The sequence below is a fragment of the Puntigrus tetrazona genome, chromosome 6 (assembly GCF_018831695.1).
Source record: "Puntigrus tetrazona isolate hp1 chromosome 6, ASM1883169v1, whole genome shotgun sequence".
NCBI classification, from domain to species: domain Eukaryota; kingdom Metazoa; phylum Chordata; class Actinopteri; order Cypriniformes; family Cyprinidae; genus Puntigrus; species Puntigrus tetrazona.
The window spans coordinates 13,203,763-13,223,269 of NC_056704.1; the positions used below are offsets into that span (position 1 = coordinate 13,203,763).

The 19,507-nt window shown below is 37.0% G+C and overlaps 1 protein-coding gene and 1 long non-coding RNA gene across 3 annotated transcripts in view; one reads left to right on the forward strand and one right to left on the reverse strand.

Moving 5' to 3' along the window:
- The window catches only part of LOC122346939 (LIM domain containing preferred translocation partner in lipoma), a 159,986-nt gene that overhangs the window by 84,568 nt on the left and 55,911 nt on the right, over window positions 1-19,507 (forward strand). For both annotated transcript variants that reach the window (XM_043241840.1, XM_043241841.1), the window contains exon 6: window positions 14,251-14,823. In XM_043241840.1, coding sequence (XP_043097775.1) covers window positions 14,251-14,823 — 573 coding nt within the window. The remainder of the gene's footprint in view (window positions 1-14,250; window positions 14,824-19,507) is intronic.
- The window catches only part of LOC122346940, a 29,615-nt gene continuing 20,402 nt past the window's right edge, over window positions 10,295-19,507 (reverse strand). Inside the window, exons 2-3 of the long non-coding RNA XR_006251183.1 lie at window positions 10,494-10,670; window positions 10,295-10,402 (exon numbers count right to left, since the gene is read on the reverse strand). This is a non-coding gene — a long non-coding RNA (uncharacterized LOC122346940). The remainder of the gene's footprint in view (window positions 10,403-10,493; window positions 10,671-19,507) is intronic.

Below are 19,507 nucleotides of genomic sequence, written 5' to 3' on the forward strand. Positions count from 1 at the left end.
TTTAATTTAATTACAGTGACAATAAATTATTATTAAAGATAATAGTTATCATTGTGTTAGTTTAGAAAAAAAAAAAGATTAGAAATAGGAAGCTGAAATATAAGTAGCTTTGGAAATAATAATTTAATTCAACATACAAACACTGTAGGAAAATATTAAATTATTTAAAATAAAGGTATTTCAAATGTCCAGAAGGTGAATCAGCCATTTGAATGAATCAACTGAATGATTCACTTAATCATTCAGTTGATTCATTCAAATGGCTGGCTGATTCATTCAGAAACAAAGTTACTGCCTCTACGAATGGTTTACTGAATCATTGATTCGCTCGATTTATTTAAAATTGTGGATTGAATCAAAGACACACAGCAGTTCTAAGAGGGCTTTATTTTCAATTAGACTGACAATGGGTCTAAAACCAAAAAATTATTAACACTTTTACCTTATCTTCATTTTTAGGTGAAAGCTTATGCAACCTATTTTTGTCTTTCTACCAGCCAATGATGATTCTGAAAGAAAGCACGCATTGTTTGTTACAGTAACAAATGCAACTTTGATTCACATCAGACTAACAGAACCGCACTTGTATTTCCAATTTGCTGTTAATGTTATGATTATATTTTAGCGAACGGTTTGCTCCGCAAATTCAGTTCAACAGCGTTACATTGAAAAGGGTATATTTTATCTATATATCATTATTCAGAAACCATTCTAATATACTGATATTAATATGTCACATATAAGCTTAACATTCACTTTTTTACTTTGACTTCGTTCAAAAAGCAATTATTTTCAGGAAGTAATTCCTGTTGTGCTTTATATTAAAGCATCTCAGTCAGAGAGATGTTCCGCTTTTCATCCGTCTTTTTATTCTCTTGTTCCAGTATTGGGAATAATTGCCTCACATTTACATTTGACATCATGGAGAGCGCTTACATCAATGCTGAGCGCTGTTCTTTTAGCCGCATTTGTCTCTGGTGAGCGTCCACTCTTTGCCAGTCCCTATATTGTGTTTGTAGAGCGAGTTACATCACTAGCGCTCTGTAACAACAATTAAAGTGCTGACACTTTGGCCCACTCCAAGCTCTCCATTCAATTAAACCCTTTCCCATCACTGTCTCTTCTCTGTCTCCTGCTCATAAAGCTCTGTCAAGACTCTTCATTTACCCAGGCGGTGTGAGCTGACTAGATCGGAGACTGTAAAATCATGACTTGTCACTGTTCTGTTCCCTGCTTCCTTTCCTGCCGCCTCCGTGAGAGGAGCCTCTCGGCTGACTTCACACTCCTCCCGCTGAAGTATGCTCAGGGTCTAAATACGACTGGGTCGGGCTGAGGGCATGTAACCTGCCCAAGAAAGCGTTTGTGGCTTCTCTCGAACATTGTTGCAAATGTTTAACGTTATTTATTGTAAATGCCGGTCGCGAGGGAATTTAATGCGATCGGCCCTTTAGGAAGGACCTAAAACAACATCTGCGTAATCCGTGTCACATGCTGTCCAAAAATGCGGTGGGCACTTCAGAATTCAATAAAGCAGTCAAAGTATAATTTATAATATAATAAAGTATAAATATATCTGGAAGATCCTGTGCTATGGCACGCTGGGATTTTTTTCTTTTAAAACAAAATAAAACAAAAAAAACACACAGCCATAAAATATAATTTTGTTACATCTTATTTGAGCCAGTTGGAGTTAGGAGGAGGTATATTCGTATCATATCATATTATGCACTTATGTGGCTAGGACAATTACTTAGCTTTGTGTCCCGTTATGTAGCTCTGTGGGGTTTTTTTGGAAACTTGTGTTGTTTCTGTTGTATTTATTGTAGCACCGGGGTCCTGGAGAAACGTTGTTTCATTTGACTGTATACTGCATCAGCTACATATGGACGAAATGACGATAAAAGCTTCTTGAATCTTGAATCATAGAGAGCATCTGATTGGACAAAAATCAGATGAGTCATAAATATTTTTGGTCTTTTTTCACAGAAAACATTTATTCAGTCAGTGTTTTAAATAACTTTGGTCGTTGAATAACCTGTTTTTATTATTATTTCTATTTATTTCTAGAGACCAGAGGACTGTAATAATAAATACAAGCTAAAAATCACAAATATCAATATTTAAAACACTACAGATAGTTGACTCTAACTTTGGTTAACTGTCATACGCGTTCAGAAGAGAGTGCCTTTCTGTTAGATGACGTAGGATATAGTTGTAGCTGGTAATTAAATGTGATAGCACAGAGATGAGAGCGAAACAAAACATCAATTAGAAGTACAAAACAAAGATTTGTAAAGAAAAATGATTTCGATGCAAGCCAAGAGGAGACCGGTTTTCCTTTGTTAAATTAAGAAAGCGGTTTATGGGGAAGGTGGTGGAGTCTCTTTGCAAAGAATATAGCCGTTTCCCGGTAACCGCAGTAAAGAAAGCAGCACAGCGCCTGACTTTAAAACTTGCAGCACTCATATTTAATCAATTAAACCAAGTGTTAGCTATATCTCAATTTAAATGTATTTATATATATTTTTATATATATATACCAAAGTCGTCTTCTGTCACTGCATCTTCATGAACAGATGAACATGAACACACACACACACGACCGATACTGTATGCCGGTGTGTAAAACACAAATATGTAGTTAATATACAATAGTTGATCTTCATCAAATCAGAACGTGTTTTTTTTATTACCCGACCTGCAGATTATTCACAGCGCCCACAGATATAACCGTCATTCACTCATCACTATCGTGCAGCGGGCTCAACCTGTGCCCTTTTTTGAGTTTTTTTTTTTTTTTCTGTTAGATTAGAAGCATCACTGGTTTGTAAAGTTGCCAGTCGAGGGGACAAATGGGTTATAATTTGTATGTGTCGATTGTGTGAGGATGCATCTCATACGAGATCTGGCAACAGGAAACCTTGGAATATATCGACGTGATTATTCATATAATGAGGTCAGGGCCATACAAATTACACAGGTTTTACCAGAGGTGAATGTAGCAAGCATATAAAATATGCACAGTGGGATATTTTTTTATAGCAAGATTTAAAAATACTGGAATGGTAAATAAACGGGAGAATCCCAGGAAAAACGGGAGGGTTGACAGGTGTGCTAGGATATCTTGAGGGTGAGTAAATCATGGGGTAATATTCATCTTTGGCTGAAATATCCCTTTAAAAGAAATGGTGCTAAAATTTTGACTTTATCTTTAAAAACTGGCATAAATCTACACCTAAAATCTAGGTAAAATAGTGTATGTTAATGACATGTGACACACCAGTTAATGTTTAAATACACAATATGTGGCAACATTTAGGCAGTGTGCTATTCCAAACGTGCAAAAGGTCACAGAAGAACAGTCTTCGCTTGCCTTTCATTCACCCAATTTCCTCTTATCTTCTCTGTAAATAGAAAGGAGAAGGTGTGCGGCTGCTTAAAGCTATTGTCAGCTTAGTTGCCACTCTGAGACATAATCCTGTTGTCCGTCTCGTGCTAAGGAGAGCAAGATCTATTCCCCATTACTGCTCCAGTGCTACAAGAAATGGCAAAATGAACGCTTCGTGTGATGAATAATGTTTTTGTAATGATATGCCGTTTAATCCTTAAGATCATTAAATTAATTTGTCCGCTATGGATGAGTAATGTTTTTTTCTCATAGATATTGATGGATATATCATTTGAATCCTGTCTAGCTCTGATATTTATGAATAAGAATTCAGAAAGAAACATTTAGTAATTTGGATTGTAAAGCATTAAGTGTTATTAAAATTGTTACTGAAAATTATTAAAATTGTACTGATTGTAAAGACTAGCTGGGAGATGTTCCAAATCTATAAAACCATCGACTTTTGAACACAAATTATTATTATTGTTATTTTTTGTGTTAAATTACCTAGAAGAGCTTTCTGAACTGCATAGACAGCAATTATAAATTACTTAGGGTAGTTCACCCAAAAGGAAAGGTAGAAAGGACATTGTTAAATTGTTATTTTTTTATTAAATACGGGAGCTTTCTGAACCTGCATAGACAGCAATCCACGTGATATCAGTGGTCAAACTATAATGTTATCAAGTTTCTAGAATACGTTAAAAAAGGGCTTTATTTAGCTAAAAGTTTTTAAAAGTATAAAAGTTTCTTATCTTCAATGTCAGTCTTTGATACGCGTTCATATTTTAATTTATGTTTCAAAGATGAAAAATGATTGAAACAACATGAGGGTGAGTAATTAATAACAGAATTTTATTTTTGGGTGAAGTATTCCTTTAAAGCATGCAGCTTGATACCGTGGCGTTTGTTCTATCGTCTCCTCTCCTTTAAAATAAAAGTTCAAAAAGAAATAAACATCATTATTTACTCACTTTCATGAATTTTCTATAGAACTTACAGAAATGGAAAAAATCCAAAGTGCTCTTTTCCAAACAATGAAAGCGACTTACAAGCACAGCTGCGAATCAAATTTGTGTCGCAAAAAGGGACAAAAAGAATAAAAAAAAAAAAAAATAATGAACTCACACACAATATTAAGTCTCCTGAAGCTGTTCAATATTGCTTTGTCTGATGAACTCAAATTAGTAAGTAAAGAGCGTCTTGTGTGTATGTGAGACTAAAGGTTCACGGAGTAACACATTTTTAACTTAAGTTGCAATTTTTATTTTAGTCGGATTATTTCTTTTAATTAACTGGAAACATGTTTTAAACTGTTTGCTCTGGTGTTAAATGTTAATTGTGACTGAACAGGCTGCAGCCAGCAAGATGAAGGAGACGAGAAAAAAGTACAGTGAGAGACAGAGATGGAGATAAAAGAATAGGAGGGGGCGAGTGGGAAGGCAGTGCCCAACTGCCTGTGGCAGCCATTGACCTTAAGGTCAACATGGTAGCAGGTTCAGAGTTTTGACAGGAGCAGCCAACTGTAGAAAGAGGAGCGTGCCCGCTGGCGCTCCATGTAGCCAGTCACTGTGTGTTAGTCTAATAAACTGCGTGCTATCACTCGTGTGTCTGTTTTACACATATCCGACCAATCGCGCGGCGCGGTGGTTAGACGAAGATGCTGAAGCCGTCATTAGAACCTGCCTTTTTACATTACAATGTTTGCCCTCTGAGTAACACTGCTAAACAGCTCGCCCTCAAAAGCTCTGTCACTAAACATTAGCGAGAACTCCTCTTCTTCCTCCCACAGACGTGAGAGCACTGATCGGACACTTTGAAATCTGATGACGTGGTGAGAAACATGTCTGACCTGGACGTGACCCTTGGACTGGGTATCAGGAGGGTCAGTGAAAGCCAGGGGTATTAAGAGCACCAAATACCAAAACAGCAACTTAATCAAGAAAAACTAATTCATTTATTATTTTCTTAATTTTTGAAACTATATCTAGGATATTTTGTTTACATATGTATAAGCAAATAAAAAAATTGCGTGTAAATTGGACATCATTCAGGTTTTAATGAATTTTTAAATGCAATTCTAATTGTTGTTTAATTATAATCATTTACACAGGCTGTCAAAAGTTGTTTTTATAAAAGATTTACTTAAATGTACATTCAGTAATTTAGACATCTGTAACTGGTAGAGTACAATGAGGTGAGATGTTTTTCTCTACATTTCATCTTGCAAATAACGAGTGACTTGCCTGAGATATATAAAATGCTACGTGACATTTTGTTTACTGGCTGTTTTAATGAAGTCTTTCTGCAGTTGAGCTGAAACTGATTAAATGTTCATTCTTGTTTATTTTGCGTTACAGCTAGTAGCGAAGTGCTCCGCGCTTCATTTAAAGCTGAGGCTTCTGTACAGCACTCATCAAAGAGCAAAGAGGCATTTAGTGTCAGAATTTCCTGAAAAAAATATTATTTGTTCGGTACACATACGTACCAAACCGAAAGACACATACTAAAAATTTAGCTATGAATACTTGTCCCGGTACATCCCTGATGTATATTTAATATTTGTTAATTTTTTATTATTATTATTATTAATCTTAATCTTGTTAAGTTGTATAATATATATATAAAATATAATATATATAATATATATATATATATATATATATATATATATATATATATATATATATATATATTCATTAAATATAATATTTTAAAATATACTTTAACATTTTTTATTTTAAAATAAAACTTAATTTCAATTTTCTAGTAATATTTTACCTAGTTAAAAAAAAATATACAAAGCTAAAAAAACTAAACAAAATATGAATACAGTGTGTCACCTTTTCAGTCTGGATGAAAAACATCTGGCGGTCAGGTTCTCCTGTGGCTGTTCAAACGTAAGGGGACTTCATCGCTGTGGGGTGCATTATGTATTTAATGGTTGAATTGCTACATAAAATAGACGTAGTATATATAAGCCTATATAAGGCCCTGGATGACTTTTCAAAAAGGGTTTCATGAAGTGCAGAGTTGACTCATGCGGTGATACGTACGGCTTCGGCACTTTCAAAATACTGCACTGAATATTACATTCTCACACATGACCAATGATCTCAAACCATAAATCACAAATCAGACAGTGCTGATATTATCAGTATTGTTAGTTGTAGTGTTAGTAATATTTCCCTGAAATTAGGCTAGGTGGATACATGTGCAGCATATTCAAATGCAATCCTACTCGTTGCTTTGCTTTGACATCTTTGATATCTTTGTATCATGGTCACGCATAAACCCTCTGAAGAATACCTCTCTCTGTCTGTAGTTTCTGTGAAACTATTGGAGAATATGGTTAGGCGAGGAACGAAAGCTCATAATGAAACAGAAGAAAAAAGATGAAAGCCCCCTATGTGGAATTTCAAAAAAACAAACTCCTACTCAAAACGTGTAAATGAAAGTTTTTCTGAGAACAGCGTCTTTGATGGACAGTTTCGTGATTGATATTGTGCGTGCTTCAGTCACAATTACAGCTTTCTGGTAATACCTTCACTTGACTTATCTGATTCAGAGAAGGCACAAAGGTTGAGAAAAAAGACGGCGACAGACTCAGATCTCAAATGTCTTCAAATAAATGCAAAGCAGAATCGTCGTAAGAGGCATTAATCTTTTTGTTTAAACCTTTTGTGTAGTTTCTCTCTAAGAAAAGCCATTCAGTGTGTTTACTTGGTCCTATGGTCCCGTGAGGGCCTGGGGCTCCTCACTCGATTGTAAGATGTTCTGTACAGATTCGATTTCAAATAGGCAAAAAAAAGTTGTACATTTCCAATTTTTATAAGAAGGTGCAATAAGCGATCTTGAGATTTGTATCAAGATTTTCTTTTTTCTCTTTTTTTTGTTATCAGTGTCATATATTACGAGTTTATGTTTACGTTTTACCTGACCTAAAGGGATATTTCACCCTAAATGACAATTACTTTACTTCCCATTTCAAATCTGTAGGAGTTTCTTTCTTTTGTTAAATATTTCGAAGAATGTTGGTAACCAAAACAGTTTGACGGTAGCCATTGACTTCCACTCTAATTTAGTTTGTTCAGCTCTTATTTTGTGCAAAACCGGAAAAAGAAAATTAACTTTGATCAACCTGGGTGAATAAATGATGATATACAATGATACAGTATATACAGCTATAAACTGTAAAATACACAGGTGCCAATATGACATAAATACAGAAATATTGTTTTACATTTATGACTAGTAATAAGATGTAATAATCTGTCCAAAAGTCATTTAATCTGTCTGTATTAGATTACACTCGCATTGGATCCATAATTTGTGTTTGCTCAACATCTTATTAAGCGTAATCGATGTAAAATGTAGCTCCCCGACAGTCTAAGACATTCACTTGACCTTACAGGCTGTCAGGTTGTTAAGAATATCTGTTTAAGATCGCGCATGTGAGCGTGCCCAGTGATTATGAAACTGCTCTAGTTCTGCGGAGAGTCCAGTGAAAACATTTCCTGTCAGACTCAAAGGGAAACTAATATTACCTTTCGTTTCATGTTGTCTGCAGAGCTTGACATTTGATTACTAAAAGAATGTTTTATACGAACCTTTCCACCCAAATGTATTTAATATTCAAATCTACAAGAGTTCAAAACCGCAGGAGGCCTTTTTGTCAGTGGAACATCTCGAATCATATTTATTATAACTTATCTCATCCTATTTTCTAAAACGAGCGCCCGGAACTGCTTGAGTGTAGAGAGAAGAGATTGTTTTTTAATGCGTGTGGAAGGAGATAGTCGCATTACTCCGTGCCCGATTGCCTTTCATTGTGCAAGTGCGTCGAAGCCCCCAAAAAGACGGCAATCGAGCGAAGCTGACCAAAAGTAACAAGAAGTGGGCGACTCAGACTTAGTCTTGACCCGCGGGCAGACCTTCAGCCCGGGAGGCTGATAAGAGACGTCTTTCCCGGTTTTTTTGAGACAAAAAGAATACGTAGAGAGCAGAAAGAGCTTCTCGCTTTGCAGCGAGGGGTTTTTCCCCTCTGTGCTGTACGATCGCTAGTCCCCCCCCATCCGCCCTCTCGGTTTGAAATGCAAAGTTAACAGATTTACCCCTGCCCTCGAGCCTTGCACGCTCGCTCCTAATCTATTCTAATGTGTCAAAAAGCCTTTCCTTGGAGTTACAGACAAATTTCACACTCAAGTTGTTTGTAAAAGTCATTCTGAATCATGAGTTTTAGTGGAAAAGTAAGTTTCTTAAGTAAGAGAGCGCTGCTGTGGCTGGACTCCTTGTTTACTTGGCGCACGTTCATTCAGATCCATTCTCTACAGAGCTGATTTACGAGTTTGTTCAAGATATCCGTAAAGTAAGGTTGGGTCGCAGCCGTTGCTGCTCTATATTTAGTGCTCTTAGCGTGCAGCTCGTAGGTAGTGCTAATGTCCAGTTGTTTTGTCATCACTTCAACAAAAGGGTTTTGGATCAGGCATTTGAATTTGGATTTAAAGGGACCTTTCACACATTGAACATTTGTTTATTATTTTGTCACACAGGTGCAGTCACATTTACTGTTGCGTTGCCAAATGTAACAGAGAAATACAGTCATTTCTGGGAGTTTCACGTGAGGGTGAAAAAGATCCCCCATGCAGATTTCGGTAATGTTCATATTGGTCATGCAAATTTAGTTTGAGCAAAATAACACTTGATGGTTTGAAAGTGATTTCTGTATGAGCAGTGCTATGCTAATGGACAATGGACCTCTGAAACTTAGTTTCCCTTTTGGAACACAAAAAATACCAGATCTTTTGATCTGACTCCGTTCATCATGCCTTTAACAATTCACTGTAATGCTATTATTCCTATTAAAACATTGCTAGAAGCACAGTTTTTCGACCTTTTTTTTTTAATCACACAGGCCAAGCAAGTTCGTACTCGGAGTATAACTGTACAGAAGCATTCGAAAAAGAACTTCCTGCGGATTGGGGTTTTTAACAGCTTCAGAACCCAACCCCTTTCTGCCCTTTCTTTTTCTCAAACAAGGGACTCACTTTAGTCATATCCTCCAGCATGTTTTTGTGCATGAACGGGGTGTCATCTGTGATGGAAATCAGCATTAAAGTGCAAACATGCCATCTGCTATGTTGATGTGTCAACCAGAAATTACCATGTGTAGCATTAACTGGAAATCATTGTTATTATTATTATTTTTTTATATCACGGTTATCATCAGTTCCGGTATGTCGTAATACCCTAATGTTTTTTTTATACATGTATATCTTTTGCTGGTCGCGTATTATGTCAATATGCAGCTGACAATGTTAAAATCAGAACATCAGAAGTTCATTTTAACATGTATTTAAAAGTTGTGAACAGATGCGTATTTCATGGGTGCCCTGACAAAGTTTAAGACTTCAGTAAAACAGAACTTTCCTAATTTGTTTGCACAAGGAAATCTGTGATGTGCCATTTCATACCAATCTTCTCCTACCCATGATTTCACCCTCAAATAAAGGAACGATTTCCTCTCCTCTAATCTAATGGGTGTAAAATTTGCCATGACAATATAATTATTTTTAGGGTCCTATTTGCATTTCCAGCCCTCTCCTAAGTAAATGTTAGGGTTTAAGGTCTTTATAGATAAATTAATAATATCAAGTATTTAAAATAGCATGAAACATTTAAATTGAGTAATTTCACTTCCTGAAGGGCACGTTTAGGGTATTTTACATTTGCATGCAGACAGATACATCGGCCCTAATCACTGAGACGGAAATTGTAGTTAAGAGTGTGAAATATTTCACGGGGCCTTTTTCGAGTATATCTGACTTTATGTCATGAAGCCTGAGGTGTTATTGTTAAGATAAAAAGAAAACAAACTCATTTATCATTTTTCCTCATTTTAATAGGTGCAGCTCAAGCACATTAAGATGACTCAAATACAGTTCGTCCTTCATTTAAACAATCGTATCCGTGATGATTTTGGCCGTGAAACCAAGGACTGTTTTTTTCCTGCTCCTAAATGTAAAGATAAAACGTGATTAAGAGTTTGAGCTCCCACTCATCTTAATTTACTCAGTTAGGTTAATAAACCTCTGTGATTGGTTACCTTGATTGGTCATCACGTTCGCTGTGTCACCCAGACCTCTTCCGCTGTGAGCCGTAATAACAGGCCATATTTGTGTCTTTAAAGAACAAGCGTCTGCCACAGGCATGTACGTTCAGTTTTCTCATCATGTGATAGAGACGGTAATTGATTTCTCATTCTCTGGCTTAAGGCAGTAACCTAAAAAGAAAAGCATAGGTTAATGACAGCTAGTTTGTAGGTCATTAGAGAATTTAACACTGGTGATCTATTTGAAACAGACTTTGCTTTTGTTACGTGTAATTGAAACTGGCGCAGTCACCTTGGAGAAGTCATTTACTTCTGCCCTCCACTTTAGCTGTACAGCGCAGATGTTATCAACCATGTTATTTATTTATTTATTTATTTGCTTCTGCCTGTATTTAGGCAGCACAGTTTACTTCTTTTCCATGATTTCATGGAAAATCGCTAAAATGCTTAATAACAGCTGAATAAGTAATAACGATAATTAATAATACAACCAGTGTTCTGGAAACATCGGGACATTTAAAAAAAAAAAATTTAATTGAAACTAAAAGAATTTTAAAACACATTAGCAAATGTTTTATTCACGATAGAACTTAGATAATGTTTAAACTGAGAAACTGTACAATTTTATGCACAAAATTAGTTCATTTCAAAACCGATGCCTGCTACAGGGACAGAGGCGTGTTTACCACGGTGTAGCAGCTTCTCTTCTTTTCGAAACATTTTGAAGACGTCTGGTCATTGATGTTGTGAGTTTCTGGAGGTTTGGTGTTGGATTTAAGTCCCATTCGTATCCGCTATAGGTTGTGTTCGTTTCTGACATATTTTTTGTTTAATGATGTGCCAAATGTTCTCTGTAGGTGAAAGATCTGGACTGCAGGCAGGCCAATTCAGCCCCCGGACTCTTCTCTCTTTTACCAAGGCATGCCGTTGTAATGGCTTCTGCATGTGGTGTTGCTTTGTCCTGCTGAAATAAACAAGGTTTTCCCTGGAATAGACGTCATCTGGAGGGGAGCATACGTTGATCTTTATATACCTTTTAGCATTCATAGTGCCTTCCAAAACATGCAAGCTGCCCATACTTTATGCGCGTATGCACCTCCATACCATCAAAGTTGCTGGCTTTTGAACTGAATGCTGATAACACGCTGGAAGGTCTCCCTCCTCTTTAGCCCGGAGGACATGGCGTCTGTGATTTCCAACAAAAATGTCAAATATAGACTCATCTGACCATAGAACACTTTTCCACTTCAAAACAACCCATTTTAAGTGAGCCTTTAATCATGCTGATGAGTGATGCCGTGTCATCTAGGCCCAAAGACCACGGGCATACAACAAAGGTCTTGTCCCCTTTATGCACGTAGATTTTTTATTTTTTTCCAGGTTTTTTGAATCTTTTGATGATGTTATGCACTGTAGATGATGAGATTTGGAAAGCCTTTGCAATTTGATGTTGAGGAACGTTGTTTTTAAAGTATTCCACAATCTTTTCATGCACTCTTTCACAGATCGGAGAGTCTCTGCCCATCTTTATTTCCGAGAGACTATGCCTCTTTAAGACATCCCTTATGGCTAATTATGTTACAAACCTGATGTCAGTTAACTTAATTAGTTGCTAAATGTTCTCCCAGCTGAACATTTTCAAAATTTCTTGCTTTTCCAGCCCCTTGTTGCCCCACTCGCCAACATTTTTGTGACCTGTAGCAAGCAAATTTGAAATGAGCTCATTTAAGTGAGAAAAGTTTTTCAGTTGAAACATTTGTTATGTTCTCTATGTTTTATTATGAACAAAATATTGGCTTGTGATTTGAAAGTCTTTTTGTTTTCGTTTTATTCAAGTAAAAAAAAAAAAAAACATTTCCGGAATTCTGGTTGTAATAATAATCCTCATTATAACTGAATGGCATGCTTTTTGACATGCATTCATATTGTTCAGTTGATCTTAATGTCCTTCAATATTTGCATGCACACATAATGCCATTGGCATTTCAAAATAGAGACAGTGAACTTCATAAAGTGTTTTTTCATGATATTATGAGTTTTAATATTCTGGCAGCATATCCAATTATCCAATTTTATATTTATTTTTACATTACATGCCTTTTTTCTTATAAAAATATTTGTACTTATCTGCAATATGCATATTTGTACATTGTGTCAGAATTACATTTTGAATGTTAAGTAGTGATTGTTACCTCTGTATAATTTACTATGTTCTACTAAATTACTACTTTAATTCAAAAACACATTTAAAATCTATAAGAAATACTTACATTGCGCTATGATTTGATGCCATCTAAAGTGTGTGACACACTCTGTCACTGCTTCAGTTTAACAGGTTGGTTTTAACCATAGATTCTTGGTTTTAAAAACGTCTTTCTGACCCAGTTATTTCAGCAAGCCACCTTAACCATGAAACCCATCTAAAGTGCATGATGCAACAGCATCTTTCCTCGCTCAACCAAACACTTCCTGTCTGAATTCGTGGAGAGATGGGCATCACCACAAGATTAAAACATTTTTACAGGCACATTCGCTTCACAGACGTGTTTAAAACGTGCAATTCTGCTCGAGGCAATGATGTGCTATCATGAAGTGTATTACTGAATGTTTCATCATGAAATTAGAGTCTCTTTGGTCTTCATTTAGCTGGTTAGTTATGACAGAACTGCCTTCTATAGATGAATAAAATCAGCCAAATATTATAGAATGGAAGTATCTCTTTGGTCTTTTAATGCAATCAGACAAAGCACCAAACGCTCTACAGCTAGGATTTATTTTGATCTTTGATGGTTGTCTCTGGTTTTGTGCTTATTTGAATTTTCAATAATCTTTTTACATCTACAGAAATTGAGCCTGTCCTCAGGCTCTGTGACACAGCTATTGTTGGACACTGAATAGATTTCTCTGCGCAGAGCTACAGAGCCAAAAAGAACCCAGGAACCCGAAGAAACAAATCTTTCTGATTTAGCTTCCATCCCATGAGGCCCGCTAGCATCAGCACAATTGTCTTTACCCTCGTCCGGCTGCCCATCACTTCTCTCTCTCCACCAAAACAATTTATGCCCTCCTCTCGACTCTAAATCTCCAAGCTTTATTAGCTGTAGTTTATGAGAGGATGTGATCTGGGCAGGACCAACCGATGGCTGTTGCACTTGCCCTGTGGATCGATCTGTAGTAGACAGGCTGCATAATCGCTGTACTTGCTCTGTGAGATACGGGATGATTAAATTGTGGTGCTCTGATGGTTCTATGCCCCCTGATGTTCACCAGGACCACCTCTCTTTGTAACATGTCCGTCCGATCATTAAGCACCATTAGCCGCTTCCAGGCTGTGATGGATAGTAGTTTAATGGTTTGGGCTGTTTTATTACTTGATGTATATATACTGATGTTCACAAATTTAAAGAATTGACTTTTAAGATTCTTTAAATTCATGGCATAGTAATTGAATTTAGCCGGCTTCCAGGCTGTGATGGATAACTAGAATGGTTTGGGCTGTTTTTCTTTTTATTTATGTTTTCAAATTTAAATATATTGACTTTTAATTCTTTAAACACATGGCATACACATTGAATTTACATATATATATATATATATATATATATATATATATATATATATATATATATATATATATATATATTTTTTTTTTTTTTACTTTTATTAATCATTTAATTGAATCAATTAATCCATATTTTTATCCATTTCTTTTTATTACTAATTTCTAATTTCTACTGTTTGTTGCTTACAGAATTCTGCCAGCCCAGCTGCAGCAGGCTCCAACGCCCCTGTTACAGGCTATCGGCGCATGGTCATCCCAAATCAACCACCTCTAACAGCCACCAAGAAATCCACCCCGAAGCCACAGGCCTCCCCTACTGCCCCTACTCCAGCTTCAACTTCTCCACGACCCCAATACCAGTCCGCTCCCCAGCCTGTGCCTGCATCCTACACCACTGCCTCTACTCCGAGTCAGCCTACCTTCAATGTTCAGGTCAGGGCCGCCCACCCCGCCCCCCAGCAGCAGCCGGTCCGTGGTCCAGCGCAGGTACAGTACATGCCGGCTCAACCCAGAGGCCCTGATTTTGCATACGGGCCTCCGCAGCCGGGATTCTGCCCTGCTCCCTCTGGAGGCTTCCAGGACCAGCACTACGGTGGAGCTCCTGCTTATGGTGGTCAGAACACATGGAGAGCAGAGCCAAGTCATCATTCCACTCCTCCACCCAACCAAGGGTATCAGCCCACTCCCCCGGAAAAAACCTACATCACTGATCCACCTGCCAGCCTGGCACCCTTCGGCGGTGGATCTTCTGCTCCTCATAAGGTAAGGACCACATCTATAGTATGTTCTAAATAACAGTAGAACAAACAAAAATAAAGCATTGCTTTATAAAATTTAGGTTAAATCACTGGACTCACACAGAATACTTTAGTAACATCTTTCCTACTGTTCTAGAACTTGTGTACGTTGCATAGCTTCCTATAGAGGGTCTTCCTGTAACTTTAATAATGGAATATCCGTCAATGATGGAAATGATGTTTATCGCTCATCAGCACCGGCTCCGCTTTCTCGCCCCCCCACGCTCTCAGGAATTTGAATCCACACCAACAGTTTCTCTAAAGCACATTCGTACACACTTTTTGATGCAAGCCTTGTTGGGCAAACACAGATTTTTGTCTTATGCTTAATAGATTGGCTGAGCAGATCGGAAGCTTTTCAGCCAACAAATTCCACCATGTAAATAGCGATCCGCCATGGTGAGAGCGCACAACTCGCTCTTAAAGGGAATGGGAGATGAGACTCTGGTTGGTTTATTGCACGCTACGCCCCAAAAAACAGCCATTCTTTATTAAGAGAATAGAGACAACCCATTTCGACTATGCGCCCGGGCACACGGACAGTTTTCCTGTCATTAAAATAGCAAAGGTGGATTTGGACACACCCTGAGTGCTTATACAGACTTTTATTTAGATTATTAAAATAGGCCCCGTAGATTTGAATTGTACTTTAAAATTTTACATTTTTTTTAAAGTGCCCTTTTTAAAAGTGTATTTAAGTATAAAAAAACATCTAGTAATATTTAATAGTTAAATAGTCATGAAATAGTATGATCAATAGTTGTTGATTATGCATGTGTCTATATCTATATTTACACTTTTAATTAAATAAATTGTATTTAAAGCATTGAATATCTTTGAAAGACGCTGCAAATATACTGCTAACTTTTGTCCAAGAGCAGACATAATGATGGAAAGGTACACACAAGCACACGGCTGTCCTTATTCTGTGCACAATGAAAAATTCATGAAAATACTTTGAAAGTGTGTGTCTGTGTTTGTGTTGTTTGTGTGTGTGTCTCTATGAATAATACATTTGTGGTAATTAATTATCTGTGTTCGTGTCCTATGATTGTGTGTTTAAGCTTGTAGCTTGTGTATTTTATGATTTATTGATTGTGCATGAGAGACGGAGAGCATTTTCAAAGGCTGCTTACCACACAAAACATGCTCCTTTTTAAAATTAAACCATGAATTTTTACGCAGTCATAACTGCTCATTTAAAGAAACAGCTTGTGTTAACGTCACAGAAACTTACCAAGAAAATGAAACTCGGCTATTTCTTTTACAACAATGTGTGTGCACGTACATTATGTGTGTTAAAGAGTGTGTGTGACTCATATGTGTGTATTCTACTTAGTGTTTGTGATTTAATTGCTTCAGATGGCAATACAACAGGGAGTTTCTTTGCATCCTTCATCAGAATCTTCAGAATAAACAGTTATTTTAACCTTTATGAATTGTTAATGCTGTTTCTCTGTAGGGCTTTACACTTTCTGACTCTATTCGTCTGAATAGAAACTGAATGTTTATCTTATCTTACCTCACACATTCACACATCTTTCTTTATTTCTCACTCACTTTTACTTTCTCTCCCCTTATGTCTTCTTATTTGACATCTAGTTCTAACATTTTATTTATTGAGAGAGAGGAAAGAGGATGCAGATAGTTCTTTTATGTAGTTTTGACAATTGAACTGAAGTCTTAGTTCTGTGCCTTAAAATATAGAATTGATAAAGGGTTAGGTCATGTGATTATTCATAGTTGGTGATGCCCAGTAGTCTACATTATATGTAATGGCCGGAGGGATTTTAAGCCATTCTTCTTGCAGAATAGCGGTGAGGTCACTATGTGATGCTGATGGAGGAAAACGTTTCCTGACTTGCTGCTCCAAAAAAACCCCAAATTGGATCAATAATATTTAGATCTGGTGACTGTGTAGGCCATGGGAGATGTTCAACTTCACTTTCATGTTCATTAAACCTCTCTGTCCCCAGTCTTGATGTGTGTATTGGTGCATTATCATCCTGATACACGGCACCACCTTCAGGATACAATGTTTGAACCATTGGGTGCACATCGTCCTCCAGAATGGTTCAGACCATCTAGCGCAAGTATTGGGTCTTAGGGAATGCTATGATATTGCAGCCCAAACCATCACTGATCCAGCCCCATGCTTTTCTCTGGGCATGCAACAGTCAGGGTGGTACGCTTTTTTGGGCCTTTCAGACAGCTTCTTCTTGCATCCACAGTTATTCCTGTTGAATGTGGTTTGTTCCTTCTTGGTGGAGATGCTGACATTACCCTGGATACCGTGACTCTTCATATATCACAAAGACTATCCAGCAAGACGCTCACCTGGCTGGTCAAATTTAGCCATGAAACCTCCAACACTAAATTGGCCAGTGTTTCAGTTTCATTGTCCAAGCCTTGTATATGCCACTATATTGCCAAAAATATTCGCTTACCTGCCTTGACTCGCATATGAACTTAAGTGACATCTCTTTCCTAATCGATAGGGTTCAGTATGGCGTTGGTCCACTTGGCACAATGCAGGCAGACAAGTACCGATTCTCTTGTCAACCGCCAAACCCAGACTCGTCCATCAGATTGCCAGATGGAGAAGGGCGATTTGTCACTCCCAAACACTTCCGCGTTCTTATGATACAGCTAACAGTTGACTGTAGAATATTTAGGAGCGAGGAAATTTCATGACACCATTTGTTGTACAGGTGGCATCCTATCACAGTACCAAGCTGGAATTCACTGAACTCCTGAGAGCGACGCATTCCTTCATAAATGTTTGTAAAAACAGTCTGCATGCCTAGGTGCTTGATTTTATACACCTGTGTCCATGGAAGTGATTGGAACACCTGATTCTGATTATTTGGATGGGTGAGTGAATTCTTTATATGTATTATATATATATATATATATATATATATATATATATATATATATATATGTGTGTGTGTGTGTGTGTACATTATATGAAGTATGTACATATACAGGCAGTTACTCATGCATACACCCACACACAGAAACATTCAGTGCTATTTTCTGACCTTTGTCAATAAAACTCTCTTTTGCTACTGAAAAGCTACATTAGCACGAAGGTGGTAATGTCACATTTAATTAATTGATAGTAATTATTGATGCTACACAAACATAGCTAATTCACACACATGGAATCTCTCTTTCTCATTACAGTTCTTTCAGATAAACTTGCCACTTGATTTTACTTTGAATCTAACAAGAAGTAAATAAAATAAGGTAAAATAACTTGATGTATTTTATAAAATCAGTCCATTTGTCTGTCCTGCCAAGTGGCCATAGTATATGCATCATATACTAGACTACATTTCTAGATGTGTATTAAAGACGTATGTTTACTTTTCTAACTGGGGCTCTAAGGTAGTACTCTACATAATAGGTAGTGTAAAGTACTGTAGTAAATGGAAGAAAATATATACTTTTATCTTAATATACAGTACACATTATAATATTCAGTCTTTTGTTTTAGGAAAGTTTCCCTATGCAATGGGATCATCACATTGTATTTAGGATTCAACACATTTTTTTAGGTTTAAAATCGAGCTCTGTGCTTTAAAACTGTGCAGTCTCATCAATTGGCTTTCTTAAATTCAACCAGGCAAGAGAACATCGGTCAAAACTAGAGAAGAAACAAGGTGTTGACACTGAATGCCACATGGCAGTTTCCTTTCTTATCGCTGGTCTTCCCCCTCGGCAGAACTTCTAGGTCACTACCTTGGAGTCCTCTGCAGGAAGACAGCTTGAGGCGTCTGAGAATCAGTTACTGTTTTTAAAATTTCCAAGAATATCTGGTAATGTCTTTCACATTCAGCCCAAGGATGTGAAACATCCAGTCCAATTAGAGTGATGCAATACGCTGTTATTAATATATAAGAGTGATGGAATGATAAGTGGCAGGCATTTGGGATGCGTTTTTTGCCTTATGTTGTCATAGGTCCTTCCTGCTCCACGCAGAATCTAGTAGCCTTTTAAGCAGCAATCGTTTCTGTGTCATTGGTTTATTTCTTGAGAAGCAGAAAATATGCAGTGCTTTGCGAAAAGAAAAGCCACACTCAATAACTTAATGCCATTCAAAAATTCAAAAGGACAAATATTATTATGGGTAAAGGACTCTTTTTTTGGAGTTGCCTCAGAGAGCCATTAAACTGATTCATTTTCTACTGGCTGCTCCATGGAGATGGCTATTGCAGTCTCTGCATACACACTCTCCATAGCCACAATCTGGGGAAAAGAACAAACCCTTGAGCCCACACTAATTCAAGGATTTTATGCACTAGTACAAACAACTGCAGCCCCAGCCTTTGGGAATTGCTCATCAAGGACTGTGTTTAACTAAACACAAAATAAATACCACATTGTAGGGAGCAGCCTCATGTATTAAGAAAACAAATTAACATTATTCGAAACACAAGTAAATTATGCTCTGAGATGGCAGCTCTAGTCCCAGAATAGTGCATCAAAAAACCAAAAGAAGATCTTCGAATTTTTCTTTGATCAACCCCTAATTTATATATGTGTTGTATGAATTTTTTGTATGTACTGAACCTTAATGCAGTTGTTTTAATGCTTAATTCATATAAGAATGCTGGTTCCTGAACTTTTAAAGCAGAGCGTGT